This window comes from Bos indicus, chromosome 10, assembly GCF_029378745.1.
Source record: "Bos indicus isolate NIAB-ARS_2022 breed Sahiwal x Tharparkar chromosome 10, NIAB-ARS_B.indTharparkar_mat_pri_1.0, whole genome shotgun sequence".
Lineage (NCBI taxonomy): Eukaryota > Metazoa > Chordata > Mammalia > Artiodactyla > Bovidae > Bos > Bos indicus.
In genome coordinates this window covers 101,947,977-101,963,691 of record NC_091769.1, presented here as the reverse complement: position 1 = coordinate 101,963,691, position 15,715 = coordinate 101,947,977, and the positions used below count along the sequence as shown (strand labels likewise).

General features: G+C 46.8%; 1 protein-coding gene across 7 annotated transcripts in view; it reads left to right on the top strand.

Moving 5' to 3' along the window:
• Positions 1-15,715, top strand: part of TTC7B (tetratricopeptide repeat domain 7B) — a 275,490-nt gene that overhangs the window by 185,005 nt on the left and 74,770 nt on the right. For all 7 annotated transcript variants that reach the window (XM_070798024.1, XM_070798023.1, XM_070798022.1 and 4 more), the window contains 2 exons: positions 4,745-4,817; positions 9,048-9,208. In XM_070798024.1, coding sequence (XP_070654125.1) covers positions 4,745-4,817; positions 9,048-9,208 — 234 coding nt within the window. The remainder of the gene's footprint in view (positions 1-4,744; positions 4,818-9,047; positions 9,209-15,715) is intronic.

The window sequence follows — 15,715 nt, the reverse complement described above, 5'->3', positions numbered from 1 at the left end:
AACGATTTTAAGTACACCAGAAGGACTTGTATTCTTATATGTAAATGGATATTTAAAAATCATTTGGGTGAAAATTTTTTTTTACCATATATTTTAAGTCTTCCCACAATTCTGTTAATACAACTGTTTGGTAATTTTTGGTTAAAAAGAAATGATGTAACTCAAAAAGTGGTGAGGCTGCAGAGCTAACGTGAAAATTAACTCAGTTATGACTGGAGTCTGAATTCAGAAAGGTTTGCTCCCTCTTGGATTCAGAAAGGTGATTTTTGAAGACATCCCAGTTACGTGATTGCACCAAAATATTGAGACTTTCAGCTGTTCATATGCTTATAAGTTCAGCCTAAGAGGTTGAACCAACTCATTGTCCTATACAAAAGTGTAGTGAAGAAAAACAGTGTTGTTTGCAGAGCTTGCTAAGAAGATGAATTGATCTGAGTGGCAGCTTCTGGGGACTCTCATTGGGGCTAGGGCCTGGCATCACAGTAGGTACTGCATATGTGGATGGATGGATGGATGGATGGATGGCTGAGTGAACGGCTGGCTGGCTGAGTGGCTGCATGAATGGATGAGTGAGTGGATGGATGGATGGATGGATGGATGGCTGAGTGAATTGCTGGCTGGCTGAGTAGATGGATGGATGAATGAATGACTGGATGGATGGATGGATGGGTGGATGAATAGATGTGGCCTCAGTGGGCCAGTAGTTTAACAGTTGCTCTGTTCCTGTGGGAGAAGCATGGAATTAATGAATATGGAGGCGCTTTGACAAGGGAAGCACTTCGTGAGCTTCCCTGTGATGACACTTTTAGGAATTTGAATTTCTCTTAGCAGCTTCACCAGGTACTCACCGCGTGGGAATGGGGTTTAGAGGGCTGCTCTCTTCTCACGTACAGAGTCCAGCAGGCTTGCGGTTTTCAAGATCACTAACGCCCTTCCTCTCGCCTGCACTGCTTGATGATTTCTGTCGAGCAGGTTTTCTGTGGGCGTACACATACGGTGTCACAGGCAGCCTCGCTGCCGAAGTTGTCCTGCACAACTGAAGAGAGGTTTTTAGAGTCTACCTGAGATGAACACCATGAACTTATCTAGTTTTCTTGGGCAGCTCCGTGTTTCCTCTTTTCTTTCATAGGCTGAAGTGATCAGATGATCTCTTTAACCAAGTTATGGAAATAAGCTGTTTTAAAATCTGTGTGTTTAAGTTTTAACTCATTAGAAATTTGGTGACTGGATATTCATTATTAGCTGCATTGACAGTTCTTCAGATGTTGTCCTAATGCACCCCAGTGATGCCAAGATGTCTAGCACATCTCCTTCTTGGTGCTGTGGATTAATAGTTAATAATTGTTTGAAGATGCTAAGTAGGACCCTTGGTCAGAACCATTCTTATCTACACCCTGAGTTCTCCAGACCACTGCCAGCTTTCTACTTGGTTGGTGTTGGGTAGAGGCAACCATGATTTAATTTAACTTCATTTGTAAAAAATCTAAACCGTGCTGAGAAAATTATAGCTCTGTGGAATTCTTTTTGAGGGTTGTAGGAAGCTGGTTTTATTAATTGTGAAAGAAGATGAGATAAAATAAATAATGCTAACTAATTCAAAGTTTCTTCATAATTCATTTTGTATTCATTTTCCCTGAATAATTGGGAGAGACAAAAACCATGACATTCCAATCTTACTTTTTATGAACACCAAAGAAAAAAATTCTTTGATGTACAAATTCGTGGAAAACCAGTGCCTGTCAAGTAATAAAAACGGGGCATTCTGAGTAGGCCTCCGCTAGAAGTTAGACCTCTCCAAGGGCAAGAAAGGCAGGTCTTCAGCCTCAGCTTCTCAGACTGAAGTGAGAGAGGTCCTCCAGCGGTGTTTTGAGGCAAGCTTATTTCCCAGGGATAGGAGTTTTGCTCTTAAGATTGTAAAAGGGACAGAGGATCCCACCTCAACCCCCTAGTTCCCCCGAGTCCCACACACGAGCTACAACATTTGCCCAAATCAGTTCAGTTCAGTTGCTCAGTTGTGTTCAACTCTCTGCAACCTCATGGACTGCAGCAAGCCAGGCCTCCCTGTTCATCACCAGCTCCCGGAGCTTGCTCAAACTCACGCGCATCAAGTCGGTGATGCCTCCAACCATCTCATCCTCTGTCGTCCCCTTCTCCTCCTGCCTTCAGTCTTTCCCAGCATCAGGGTCTTTGCCCAAATAATGCCCCGGGTTGTTGAACTTCACATATTTTCTGGGTTGCAAACACTCAGAAGACTTTTTCCCCACAGCAGACAGACAGCCCCGTTAAAAAGGCCTCATTACTGTAGAAATCCATCCTCGGTGTGTTTGCCACAGTTGATGCTATGGTGATTTGGCATTCTTTCTCATCTTGAATTTGCTGTTAGAAGATCCTCCCTTAATCACAGAATGTTGACGGAAGAGCCTGAAGTTCTGTTCACTGTCTGGGCCTCCCCGTTTGTAACTAGTCTGCTCCACAGTGCCTCTTAAAGAAAGTAAAAGTTTGTTTTTCTCTTCCCACCGGACTGTTAAACACAGAATCATGTCTCATCTATAGCCACATTTTGATTGCTTATAAAAGACAGTAGACTTCCACGTGAAAGCAAGGATGGCATGCTTGCCATCAAGTAAGACGCTAGGATAGCCTCTTCCTGTTGGTGCCAGAAGCCACCTGATAGACTAAGTCTAGTGTCTGAGCACGGAGTCTTACATGTCACAGCTGCGTGTCCTTAGAAAACTGCATGGGACTTAGCAGAACCTTCAAAAGACTGAATGAATATCCTCCATTTCTCCCTGCAGTTCATCAAAAAACCAAAACCTCATTTTATAAGCAAAGCCAGGCCTTTGATTGTCATATAGTTTCTCTGAAATCCAGGAATTTGGATGAAGTAGCATCAAGGCCAAGCCAAAACTTAACCACAGCAGCCGTTGGCCTGCCAGGAGTGCTCACGCCTCCCAGGGTGACACGTGGGCGCCCAGCCCGAGGGAGGCGCCTGCCGGGGGATCAGACCGTGGCCTGCGATTCTCCACCTCAGGCTCCTTCTCGAAGCCAGGCTCATCGGCTGCCATTGCTGATGCGAGACAAAACCCAGAAACGTGTCATCCCACGTGTGCATACCATTAGCTAGTGGACAGAGAAGAGTTTAAATGAAACAAAAACTTTAAGTTGTAGTTAGACTTTATTGTACTAAGGCTATTCGTATTTAAAAATACTGTAAAACTTTTAGCAACACGTATGACTGGTTTAAAAGTTAAAGCTGATTCAGTTCAGTTCAGTCTCTCAGTCGTGTCCGACTCTTTGCAACCCCATGAATCGTAGCACGCCAGGCCTCCCTGTCCATCACCAACTCCCGGAGTTCACTCAGACTCACGTCCATCGAGTCAGTGATTCCATCCAGCCATCTCATCCTCTGTCCTCCCCTTCTCCTCCTGCCCCCAATCCCTCCCAGCATCAGAGTCTTTTCCAATGAGTCAACTCTTTGCATGAGGTGGCCAAAGTATTAGAGTTTCAGCTTTAGCACCATTCCTTCCAAAGAACACCCAGGACTGATCTCCTTCAGAATGGACTGGTTGGATCTCCTTGCAGTCCAAGGGACTCTCAAGAGTCTCTCCAACACCACAGTTCAAAAGCATCAATTCTTGGCGTTCCGCTTTCTTCACAGTCCAACTCTCACATCCATACATGACCACTGGAAAAACCATAGCCTTGACTAGATGGACCTTTGTTGGCAAAGTAATGTCTCTGTTTTTCAATATGCTATCTAGGTTGGTCATAACTTTCCTTCCAAGGAGTAAGTGTCTTTTAATTTCATGGCTGCAATCACCATCTGCAGTGATTTTGGAGCCCCCAAAAATAAAGTCTGACACTGTTTCCACTGTTTCCCATCTATTTCCCATGAAGTGATGGGACCAGATGCTATGATCTTCGTTTTCTGAATGCTGAGCTTGAAGCCAACTTTTTCACTCTCCTTTTTCACTTTCATCAAGAGGCTTTTTAGTTCCTCTTCACTTTCTGCCATAGGGTGGTGTCATCTGCATATCTGAGGTTATTGATATTTTTCCCAGCAATCTTGATTCCAGCTTGTGCTTCTTCCAGCCCAGCATTTCTCATGATGTACTCTGCATAGAGGTTAAATAAGCAGGGTGACAATATACAGCCTTGACATACTCCTTTTCCTATTTGGAACCAGTCTGTTGTTAGGCTGATTAAAAAGTAATAATTCCCAAATAAGGAAAGAATGCAGAAAGAAACCGGGATCAGGCAGGAAAAATAGAAAGCACCCCAAAAAGGAAATACTTAAAACCAAATATATGAATCAGTATAATAACTATAAGTGACTGTGTTATAGAGCTAGACAAAGACAGTAACACTGGATCTATAAGCAATTTAACCTGTTTGCAAGAGAGGTCACTGACTTGTAAGAACATAGCAAGTGTGACGTAAAGAGGCCACAAGAGATAGGCCATGCAAACACGAACCGAAACGCGTCTGTAGTGTCATGTCAGTGCCATACCACCTAGGGTTTTAGTCACAAGAACTTACTGGAGACAGACTAAGATGCTATCTTGTATAAAAAGAAAACGTTGATTCCATAAGGGCTATCAAATACTTTGATTTGTATGCACCTAGCAACATAGACGGTTGTTAAATATGGGGCCTTGGTATAAGTAAAAGGACCAATGGGAACCCTTGATGGGACAGGGCACCCAGTGGCCTCTGGCTCTAACCGCTGCCCACGCTCTTGCAGGGCCCACAGCCTGTCACCCACGGACCACCAGGCCGCCTTCTACCTGGCCCTGCAGCTCGCCATCTCCAGACAGGTCAGTCCCGCCGGCCCCGCGCCCGGCGCCCGGCGCCCACTCCCGTCTCAGCGCGGCCTGGGGGGTACCGTCTGCATTCGGCCCCCTGGGGCTGCCCTGAAGCCTCTCTCCGGGACGCTGAGTTCTCGCATAGGTCCCAGGGTTTCGTCCGCTGGAGCAGCAGCTGTGCAGACACAAGGCAGGCCGGGCCCTGCTTTTGGAGATCACACCCGCAATCTGGAGGGCTCCCCGGGTCGGGTGGGGACGGGGCAGCACTTGGTGACCCCAGGGGTCGCCAGGGAGCCCCCGTCGCTCGCTCACAGAGCCCGGGGCTGAGCTGCGCGGCAGGGACTCCGTCACCGGAGGGGCCCGGACGTCGGCCGGAGGATGCCGGTGGTGTGCGCAGAGGAGACCCGTCCCTTTCAAACACGGAGGACGGTGAACAGTGATGCACAGGGGCTCCCAGAAACGAGCCCCCGCGGTGCCCGCCTGGCCTCAGAGACTCGCTCCACTGGTCTCCACCTTCCCGGCGGCAGCTTCCTGATGCTGCCTTTACCGCCCTCCCCCGCTGCGGCCCCCTCCCAGCGGTCCTGGGGACTCTGGCCCGGTGCCCACCGGCCCACCAGTGAGAGACGCTGGCGGTGACCCCAGCACATTCCCGAGCGCCCGCTGGAGGGTGACTCAAGGGTCAGCTCCCCAGACACGCCCTTCCACAGGCCAGGCTGTGCCCACGCATCTGACCTCCTGGAGCCTGGCAAAGGGTGCTAGGCGGCTCCCGTTAGGGGCCGGGGACCGTGGGAACCAAGAGACCCCGTCCGTGTCCAGGTCCTGCCGCCTGGCCTCGCGCGGCTCACTGCTGGCCTGACCACGCGCTGCTGCAGCGAGAGCTGTGGGCTGGTGACCCACCGCCCACCTCCCTCGGTGCCAGGACCTCCTCCCGCCTCCTCCGTGAAGCCCCTTCACCCGGGTCCCTACTCCGCTCCTCCCTCCTGCCCTGTGCTCCTGTTCGCTGTCTTTCTCTCTAGACTTCAGGTTCCCCAAGGGCAGGAACCCCCATCTGTCACCATCACTGCTTTGCCCTGGCAGCTGGCGCACTGTCTGGCACGTGGTCAGTTCAGTTCAGTCACTCAGTCCTATCCAACTCTGCAACCCCATGAATCGCAGCATGCCAGGCCTCCCTGTCCATCACCAACTCCTGGAGTCCACTCAAACCCATGTTGTCCATCGAGTTGGTGATGCCATCCAGCCATCTCATCTTCTGTCCTCCCCTTCTCCTCCTGCCCCCAATCCCTCCCAGCATCAGAGTCTTTTCCAATGAGTCAACTCTTCACATGAGGTGGACAAAGTATTGGAGTTTCAGCTTCAGCATCAGTCCTTCCAATGAACACTGATCTCCTTCAGAATGGACTGGTTGGATCTCCTTGCAGTCCAAGGGACTCTCAAGAGTCTTCTCCAACACCACAGTTCAAAAGCATCAATTCTTGGCGCTCAGCTTTCTTCACAGTCCAACTCTCACATCCATACATGACCACTGGAAAAACCATAGCCTTGACTAGACGGACCTTTGTTGGCAAAGTCATGTCTCTGCTTTTCAATATGCTGTCTAGGTTGGTCATAACTTTTCTTCCAAGGAGTAAGTGTCTTTTAATTTCATGGCTGCAATCACCATCTGCAGTGATTTTGGAGCCCCAAAAAATAAAGTCTGACATTGTTTCCACTGTTTCCCCATCTATTTCCCATGAAGTGATGGGACCAGATGATATGATCTTAGCTTTCTGAATGTTGAGCTTTAGGCCAACTTTTTCATTCTCCTCTTTCACTTTCATCAAGAGGCTTTTTAGTTCCTCTTCACTTTCTGCCATAAGGGTGGTGTCATCTGCATATCTGAGGTTATTGATATTTCTCCTGGCAATCTTGATTCCAGCTTGTGCTTCATCCAGCCCAGCATTTCTCATGATGTACTCTGCATAGAAGTTAAATAAGCATGTGGTAGGCACTCACTAATACTGGGTGAATGAAGGAACCAACCTGGAATTCCTTCAGGTCAGTCTAGCCTCTGAGAGCACCACTTTGAACCCTGTATCCATTTTTTCTTGATTGGGTTGGACCTCCCCAGACATCGCAAGTATACCTGCCTTTTTGACTCTCTCTAGATACCAGGTTGAGTGCTGTCTGCGCAGTAGGCTGTCCCCAGGGAGGGGAGGAGTTGCTGGAGCTCTGTGGGTGCCTCGGGGGCCTCCGGAGGCCCCCAGCAGGACTCTGTGGCAGGCAGGGCGATGGGGAGGGGCCCTCGTCCTTAGTGAAAGCAAAATGAAAGTGAAAGCTGCTCAGTCGTGTCTGACTCTTTGTGACCCTGTGGACTGTACAGTCCCTGGAATTCTCCAGGTTGGAATACTGGAGTGGGTAGCCTTTCCCTTCTCCAGGGGATGTTCCCAACCCAGGGATCGAGCCCAGGTCTCCTGCATTGCAGGCGGATTCTTTACCAGCTGAGCCACCAGGGAAGCCCCAGAATACTGGAGTGGGTAGCCTTTCCCTTCTCCAGCAGATCTTCCCGACCCAGGAATCTAACTGGGGTCTCCTGCACTGCAGGTGGATTCTTTACCAGCTGAGCCACAAGGAAGCCCCCTTGTCCTTAGAGCCGTTGCTGTCTGACCCAGAGGAGGTTGCGGGGGAGGAACTGGATGTAGAGCCACTCTGGTCTCCGCACGCGGCTGGGGGACTCGCCCGAGGCACGTCTCCTCTCTGGACTGCAGACCCGCCCCTCACCCCCGTGAGACGATAGGTGCCCGCTGTGATAGCTGGGATTCTAGGGCTCAGAAGCAGAACGCCTCTCTAAACCAGCATTTTTACCTTATATTCATCCAAAAGGGAACTTCAGAGAGGAAAACAAATAGACGTAGGGACAGATGGAAGTCACGGCTCCCTGCTAAGGAGCATGGTCACGGGGGCTGGGAGGAAGCAGGAGAGCAGAGGGGTCCAGCCCGGGCCGGGATCGGAGGGGGCAGGCAGGCGGCATCCTCGGCCGTGCGCTAAGAAGGCCTGTCTTGAGCCTGCTCTGAAATCCGGCCCCAGGCCCCGCTCTCCACTGCCGCTGCTGTGCTCAGTCGTGTCTGACTCTGTGACCCCGTAGACTGCAGCCCGCCAGGCTCCTCCATCCATGGGATTCTCCAGGCAAGAACACTGGAGTGGGTCGCCATTTCCTCCTCCAGGGGATCTTCCCCACCCAGGGATCGAACCCAGGTCTCCTGCCTGGCAGGTGAATACTGTCAAACCTGTATGGAAACTCTGGTGTTCAAATATCCGTTATGTATGCATTTAATCAACGCTTGTATTGGGTGATTTTGAAGAAAGTCTTGACAGCTGTCAGATTTTAAAGGTTAAAGTTGTATCTGGTCCTACTTACACTTGGATACACCTGCTTTGTGCGTGGCCTCGCAGTTTGTTTCTTGTGTGGTGTTATTTTGGATTGTCGTTTGGAAAGGTGTGAGCGTTTTGTTTGTTTGGGTTTCTCCTTGATGTCTAATAGAGATCCAGGACAAAGGAACTTGAGAAGAATCACAGGTGTCTGATCGTTTGGAAAGCTCTGTTTAAAGTTTTGAAACTTACTAAGTACTTTCATTTCAGCGCTACTTGAAAAAAAAAATGGGAACTGTTCAGCTAAGGCAGTTTAAAAACTTTTGGCAATTTGTTATGTCTCCATTTAGAGTGAAATTATCTTGGGCATAATCAAAAGTAAACCAGTTGTGTGGGAAAAGAGAGAAACTGTTTATTTAGGGAGCGATAGAAGATCTGGGACTGGCAGTTATACTGAGAAACAGAGTCTCTTGTATCACTTTATTAGTCATGCCGTCACTTGAACGGGGCCTCTGTCTTCGTGTTTGTGGTTAATATCCTGGGGCGGCCATAAATATGGCTTAAAATCTGAATGTGACACATCGTGAAACAACTCCTGACATTTACAGAGGATCAGAGGTGTCCCTGGGGGCTCAGATGATTAGAATCCGCCTGCAGTGTGTGAGACCTGGGTTCGATCCCTGGGTTGGGAAGATCCCCTGGAGGAGGGCATGGCAACCAGTTCCAGTCTTCCTGCCTGGAGAATCCCATGGACGGAGGAGCCTGGCGGCTACAGTCCACAGGGTCGCAAAGAGTCGGACACAACTGAGCAACTAATACTATGACTTTCAGATACTGAAATGGTGGCTGGGTGTGTGCGTGTGTCTGAGAATTCTTCTGGGTTTTATTTTAAACCAGATCCCAGAGGCTCTGGGGTATGTCCGCCAAGCTCTTCAACTTCAAGGCGACGATGCCAACTCCCTGCACCTCCTCGCCCTCCTGCTCTCAGCGCAGAAGCATTACCATGATGCTCTGAATATCATCGACATGGCCCTGAGCGAATATCCAGAAAATTTCATGTAAGTGATTCTGGACTTACTTATTTTTCCTTATACAGAAGGTGTGAAATTTATCTCTTCAATCTATCCAAGTCCTTCATGAACATCCTGGTGGTAAATAGTACAAAATCCTCTTTACTCTTATTTTTTTATGATATTTAGAAACAGTCTCTCAAATCAACCTGAGTTGAAATACTTTATCCTTTTTTTCCAGTGTGTACCCTTGAGGTATACAAGATGATTTGAAATTCATTATGGATGAACTGTTTCATTTTAACAGTTATGCATTTTTAAATGAACATTAGAAAAAATACAGCTGCATATCAAAGTGTGATTTCATAGAAACGATTGCTCAGAGGGAGACTAAAAATTTTTAATGAGTTGTTTTAAGGTGAATTTAAAGGAAAATATTAATATATGTGGATATGGCAAAAGTGACGTTGAATGAACGCCAGTGACTGGAATGTGGGAGCCGTTGCTTCGTAGCTCGTTTGTCCTCTGTCACCAAGGACTCACACGGATTCCAGGTGATCGCTATACTTTAGGCAGCTTTGATCAGGATACCTGACCCCTTTGTGTCTTAAGTTTTATTCTCTTGGAAACGGAATTCCTTAAATCAATCAACAATATTTGTATGTAAGCTAAGAAATGTCATTACAGACTGCTGTGTGCTGGAATTGTCTGCGTATCTTCACCTCTTCCCTCTGAATCCCTGAATCCAGGGCGGTGACCAGGCTTTGTTGGGAAGGACATTGTCTTTGGGGTTGCTCGGTTCCCGTTTTGTCCTCGGTGGAGTAGCTTGGTAACCAGTACACAGTGGGCAGAAGCAGTGGGCAGTCCTGCGGGCCGGCAGGCTCTAACTCTCTAATGCAGGGTCAGCAGCGGGCAGGGCGGCCCGGGCAGGGGAAGAAAGGTGTGGTCAGCAGCGGGCAGGGCGGCCCGGGCAGGGGAAGAAAGGTTGGCTAGCTCTCCCCACTTTCAGAAACGACACAGATTTTAAGTGGCTCAGCTTTGGCTTTATTTCTCTGCCTCCTCCCCTCACTGTGGTTTTAATCAGTGCATTTCAGCAACTCCCCTTGGAAAACTGGTTCACACATTTCCATTACAAACATTTCTTTGTCTTCAAGTGAAAAGGGCATTTCTCTTCTCCCCATCGAGAAAATTCTCATTATAATCCAGGAAGCCTCTGACTGGAGGTTTCTTCTGTGGGTTCAGCTATTCATGCGGAGTGGATTAAAGAGTTTTGCCTCCGTGTTTGACTTCTTGCAGGTCTCAAGCTTGCTCTTTTGCTCTCTGAGGACATGTCTGAATTTTATCCAAGGCTGGTTAGCCCATGGAACCATAAAGTGGTTGAAACATTTTAAAAAACACGCAGCCCATCAGTAAAGTTTAGCCCGATGCAACTGAATTCCATTTCTCTCATCAATATTTATAAAGTGGCCACTCCTGCCTCCCACCCTCAGCACCTTTGTTAGAAGTCAGACTCCAGCCTGAGGCTCTCGCGTAGACAGCCTGGGGTGTCATCCAAGAGAGGAGCAGGCTTATTACACTAATAGACGCGCAGCAGTGCAGGCAGTAAACAGTGGTGGCTAATATGGCAATGCCTCCAAGTGACAGCAGCTGACAGCCTTTTCAAGTAGTGGAAGTAAGGAACAGCAGTAGAGATATTTGAGGAATGCGAGCCTGTTATTTTAATGTTAAGCTGTAAGCTCAAAAAAGCGGAGCATATGGCAGCAGGGCTGAGAGCCCTGATGACTTGTTTGCTTTTTAAATATTTGTATTTCTTCCTTTGTGATGGGAAACTTCTTCCCAAGAATACTTTATTAAAAGTCGGGGGCCAGATGTAGTCTGTAGATCCCATGGTTTCTTCCCATCCTGGGTAAAACATTTTAACACCAACCTAAACAAGGTTCCCTGGGCACCTGTCCCGACCGCCCTGTGGTGTTATCTGTTTGTCTGTGACCGGCTGGTCTCCCGCAGAGCTGCAGGCTCTGGGAAGCCTGGGACGGCCTCGTGTGTCTGGTGTCCGACAGCCGTGACCTACCCCAGCCTGGGGTGTGGTGGGTGTTTCCTCAGCCCCTGCTAGGGGGAGATGAGAGCTCTTCCTGCTGTTAGGGTCAGGCTGTTGAACCAAGAATTGATTGAACTAGCATCTTAGCCTGATGCAGAGAATTACAGAGCTTTTTGGTTCCCACTGGGGCTTCCCTGGTGGCTCAGATGGTAAAGAATCTGCCTGCGATGCAGGAGACCTGAGTTCGATCCCTGAGTCGGGGAGATCCCCTGGGGAAGGGAATGACTACCCACTCCAGTATTCTTGCCTGGAGAATCCCACAGACAGAGGAGCCTGGTGAGGTACAGTCGGACACGGCTGTGCAACTAACACTTAGACTTTCACACTTGGTCCCCATTAAGCCACGGAGCTTGAGCTACTTCTTCAAGATACGCAACTGTGAGTTCTTAACAGACTCGGTTTATTCTGTGCTGTCGCTGGCTGTGCTAGGGCTTCGCCGCTGCATGCGGCTTTCCCCGGTTGCCGCGGCTGTGCTGTGCTGCGGAACGTGGGCTTCTCGTCGCAGGGGCTCCTCACTGCGGAGCCCGGGCTCCAGGCCGCAAGGGCTTCAGTAGTGGCAGCGTGTGGGCTCAGCAGTTGTAGCGCACGGGCTTAGTTGCTCTGTGGCAAGTGGGATCTTCCCAGACCAGGGGTTGAACCCATGTCTCCTGCACTGGCAGGTGGATTGTTTACCTCCAAGCCACCAGGGAAGCCTGACCACCAACTTTTATCATCTCCTGGTGCCAGTCAGGATGGTTAGGCAGCCCTGGAGACACCAGCTGTTCCTCCAGGGGCAGTCAGCTGTCCTGGCCAGGGCGGCGAAGGCACTCGTACATGGTGATGTTTCAGTAACTGAAAGGCATTCCTAGAAATATTATCACAACGAAGACAGCAGCTTCACATGTGATATTTTGGAATCCTTTAACGTGATTAAATATTGAGTAGACGCAAAAGACTACTTATTAAATCTATTTAAAATAAAAATGCAAGTAACCTATGTATAAATGCTTCTGTGTTTAAGAAAGAAATCCTTAGTGTTGCTGTGCGTTTCCTATACGCTGTACTTCCCCACCCCTGACCTCCCCCTGCTCAGGTTAGCTGCTCTCCTGAATTCTATGTTGAGCAGTCTTTTGTGTTTCTATACCACAGATGTTGGTATTCCTAAGTAATAAAAATTTCTGGGTTTGTGTATTTTTAAAAATTTTTAATGGAATTGTACTCAATAATAACACATTCTTATTTGTTTTCTCATTGCTTAGCTTTGTGTTTCTGAGGTTATCCCTCTCGCATACAGCAGCAGTCTGTTCATTTATACGAATGGTACTTTCTTGTATAAATACACCCGGATTTCTGTTTCGCGTCTGCAGTAAGTGGGTACGTGGGCTCTTTGCAGTTTCTGACAGTTATGAAGCACGCTGCTACAGGTATCCTGACTCAGCTCTGATGCCTGTGTGCAAGCCTTTCGGCAGGTGGACTCCTAGGAGTGGAACTGTTGGACCGTAGGATGCGTGTATCTTCAGCGTTACCAGATAATCCCAAACCATTTCCAAGGTGCTTGTGTCCATGCTCTTCTCCACCAGCAGTGCCCAAGAGCCCACGTGGCTCCCCGCGCCAACACTCGGACGTGGCGGGCGCTGGTTAGTGGTGGGTGCGGTCAGTGGCGGGCGCTGGTTAGTGGCCCCTGCTGTGAGTTTAAGTGGCGTGTCGTTCATCATCAGTGAGGTGGAACACCTTTCTGTTTGTTGGTCACTCAGCTTTTCTCTTTTATAAAGCACATGTAGAAGTCTTCTTTTCTACCTGGGTTGTCTGTTTCATAATAATTTGTCAGATTTCTTTATGTATAGTTCAAAAGGCTTTTGTTGGTTACCTGTGTGGTGAAAATCTCCCAATTTGTGTCCTGTCTTTGCTTTCTCTTAGTGGGATCTTTTGAGGAACAGAGGTTCTTAAAGTATAATTGAATCAGTTGAATCAGTCCTATCCAAGGACAGTAGTTCTGTGTCTAGTTTAAGAAACCTTTCTTGTTGTCTTCTAAAGCCCTCAGGTTATCTTTCATCCCTGAAGCTAGAGTCCATATGGAATTGACTGCTTTGTGTATGTGGGATATAAAGGACCCAGGGTCATTTTTTCCCATGGGGATACCCAAGTGTCCAGCATCACGTACTGAAGACTCCTTTCCCTGTTTCTCCCCAGGGCCGCTCTGGTCTTAAATCAAACATGGGCCCGTGGGAGGAGCTGACTGTGAGCTCCCCGCTTGGCCCCACTGTTCAGGGCGCCCGTCTCTGCGGCTGCTGCTCTACCATCCTTCTCACAATGTTACTATCTGTGAGGTCGGTCCACCCTGCAACTTGCTTCTTGGGGGTGTCCTGGCTGACCTCAGGCCTTTGAGCCTTCATATAAACCTTCATATTTGCTTTTCAACTTCCACCAAAAAAAAAACCTGTTAAGATTTTGACTGGAATTATTGGATTGGCCAAAAAGTTTGTTCAGGTTTTTTGTAACTCCTTACAGAAAAACACAAACGATTTTGTGGCCAACCCAACACATTTCATCTAATAGCTTAGTTGGGGGAAAGTTAGATGTCTCTAATTATTTAGACCTTTAAAAATATTTTTAAATGAAGCTTTATAATTTTCTTTATAAACATTTTGCCAGTGTTTACTAGATTTATTCCGAGTTGCCTGAAAAAAATTCCATGCTTTTCCACTTAAACCATTATTTAAGAGGTTAAGAAAATTTCTTTCTTCCAAGAAGGCTTGCTAAGAGATTGTTTCTTTAATCATAAATTGATATTAATTGATATTAATTCTTTCTTTCTTTCTTTCTTTCTTTCCAAGAAGGCTTGCTAAGAGATTGTTTCTTTAATCATAAATTGATATAAATGCTTTTTCTGTATTTATTAATATGATTATTATATAATTTTACTCTTTTAATCTGTGAATGTTATATTAATCGATATTTTTAAATGTTAAATTAACTTTGCATTCTTGGAATAAGCCCAACCTGATCGTAATCTATTAGCTTTTTAATAGATTCAGTTTATTCATTTTCTAAAGAACATTTATGTTCATGTATGAAATAGATTATGATTTTTCTTTCTTGTTATATCCTTGTCAGGTTTTGGCATCAAGATTATGCCAGCCTCATAAAATGAGCTGCAGTAGTTCTTTTTTGTGTCTTTGAAATCTTTGTGTAAGATTAAAATTATTTATTCCTAGAATAATAAGTTTTGGTAGAATTTGCCTGTAAAACCATCTGGGACTGGTCTTTTCCCATGGAAGAACTTCTGATATCTTTTTCTTAAATGATTAAAGGATATTGAGGTTTTCTACTTCTTATTTTATTAATCTATGTTTAATATACTATATGTATTTTAATAATTTGTCCATTTACTCTAAATTCTAAATTTTATTGGCATAGTTATTTATTTGCTGTTGTTCAGTTTCTCTGTCATGTCCAACTCTTTGCAACCCCACAGACTGCAGTACACTAGGCTTCCCTGTTCTTCACCATCTCCTGGAGCCTGCTCAAACTCATGTCATAGTGATGCCATCCAACCATCTCATCCTCTGTCGTCCCCTTCTCTTCCTGCCTTCAATTTTCCCCAGCATTAGGGTCTTTCTTGTGAGTCAACTCTTCACATCAGGTGACTAAAGTTTGGGAGTTTCAGCTTCAACATCAGTCCTTCCAGTGAACACTCAGGACTGATCTCCTTTAGGATGGACTGGTTGGATCGCCTTTCACGTCAAGGAACTCTCAAGAGTCTTCTCCAACACCACAGTTCAAGGTCCAGCTCTCACATCCATACATGAATACTGGAAAAACCATAGCTTTGACTATGCAGACCTTTCTCGACAAATTAATGTCTCTACTTTTTAATATACTAAGTTTTGTCACAGCTTTTCTTCCAAAGAGCAAGCGTCTTTTAATTTCATGGCTGCAGTCACCATCTGCAGTGATTTTGGAGCCCAAGAAAAGAAAGTCTGTCACTGTTTCCACTGTTTCCCCATCTATCTGCCATGAAGTGATGAGACCGGATGCCATGACCTTAGTTTTTTGAATGTTTAATTTTAAGCCAGCTTTTTCACTCTTTTACCTTCATGTAGAGGCTCTTTAGTTCCTCTTCACTTTCTGCCTTAAGAGTAGTGTCATCTGCATATCTGAGATTATTGATATTTCTCCCAGCAATCTTGATTCCAGTTTGTGCTTCATCCAGCCCAGAATTTTGCATGATGTACTCTGCATATAAGTTAAATAAGCAGGGTGACAGTATACAGCCTTGATGTACTCCTTGACCATTATTTGGAACCAGTCTGTTTTTCTATGTCTAGTTCTAACTGTTGCTTCCTGACCTGCATACAGATTTCTCAGGAGGCAGGCCAGGTAGTCTGGTATTCCCATCTCTTTCAGAATTTTCCACAGTTTGTTGTGATCCACACAGTCAAAGACTTTAGCGTAGTCAATGAAGCAGCAGTAGATGT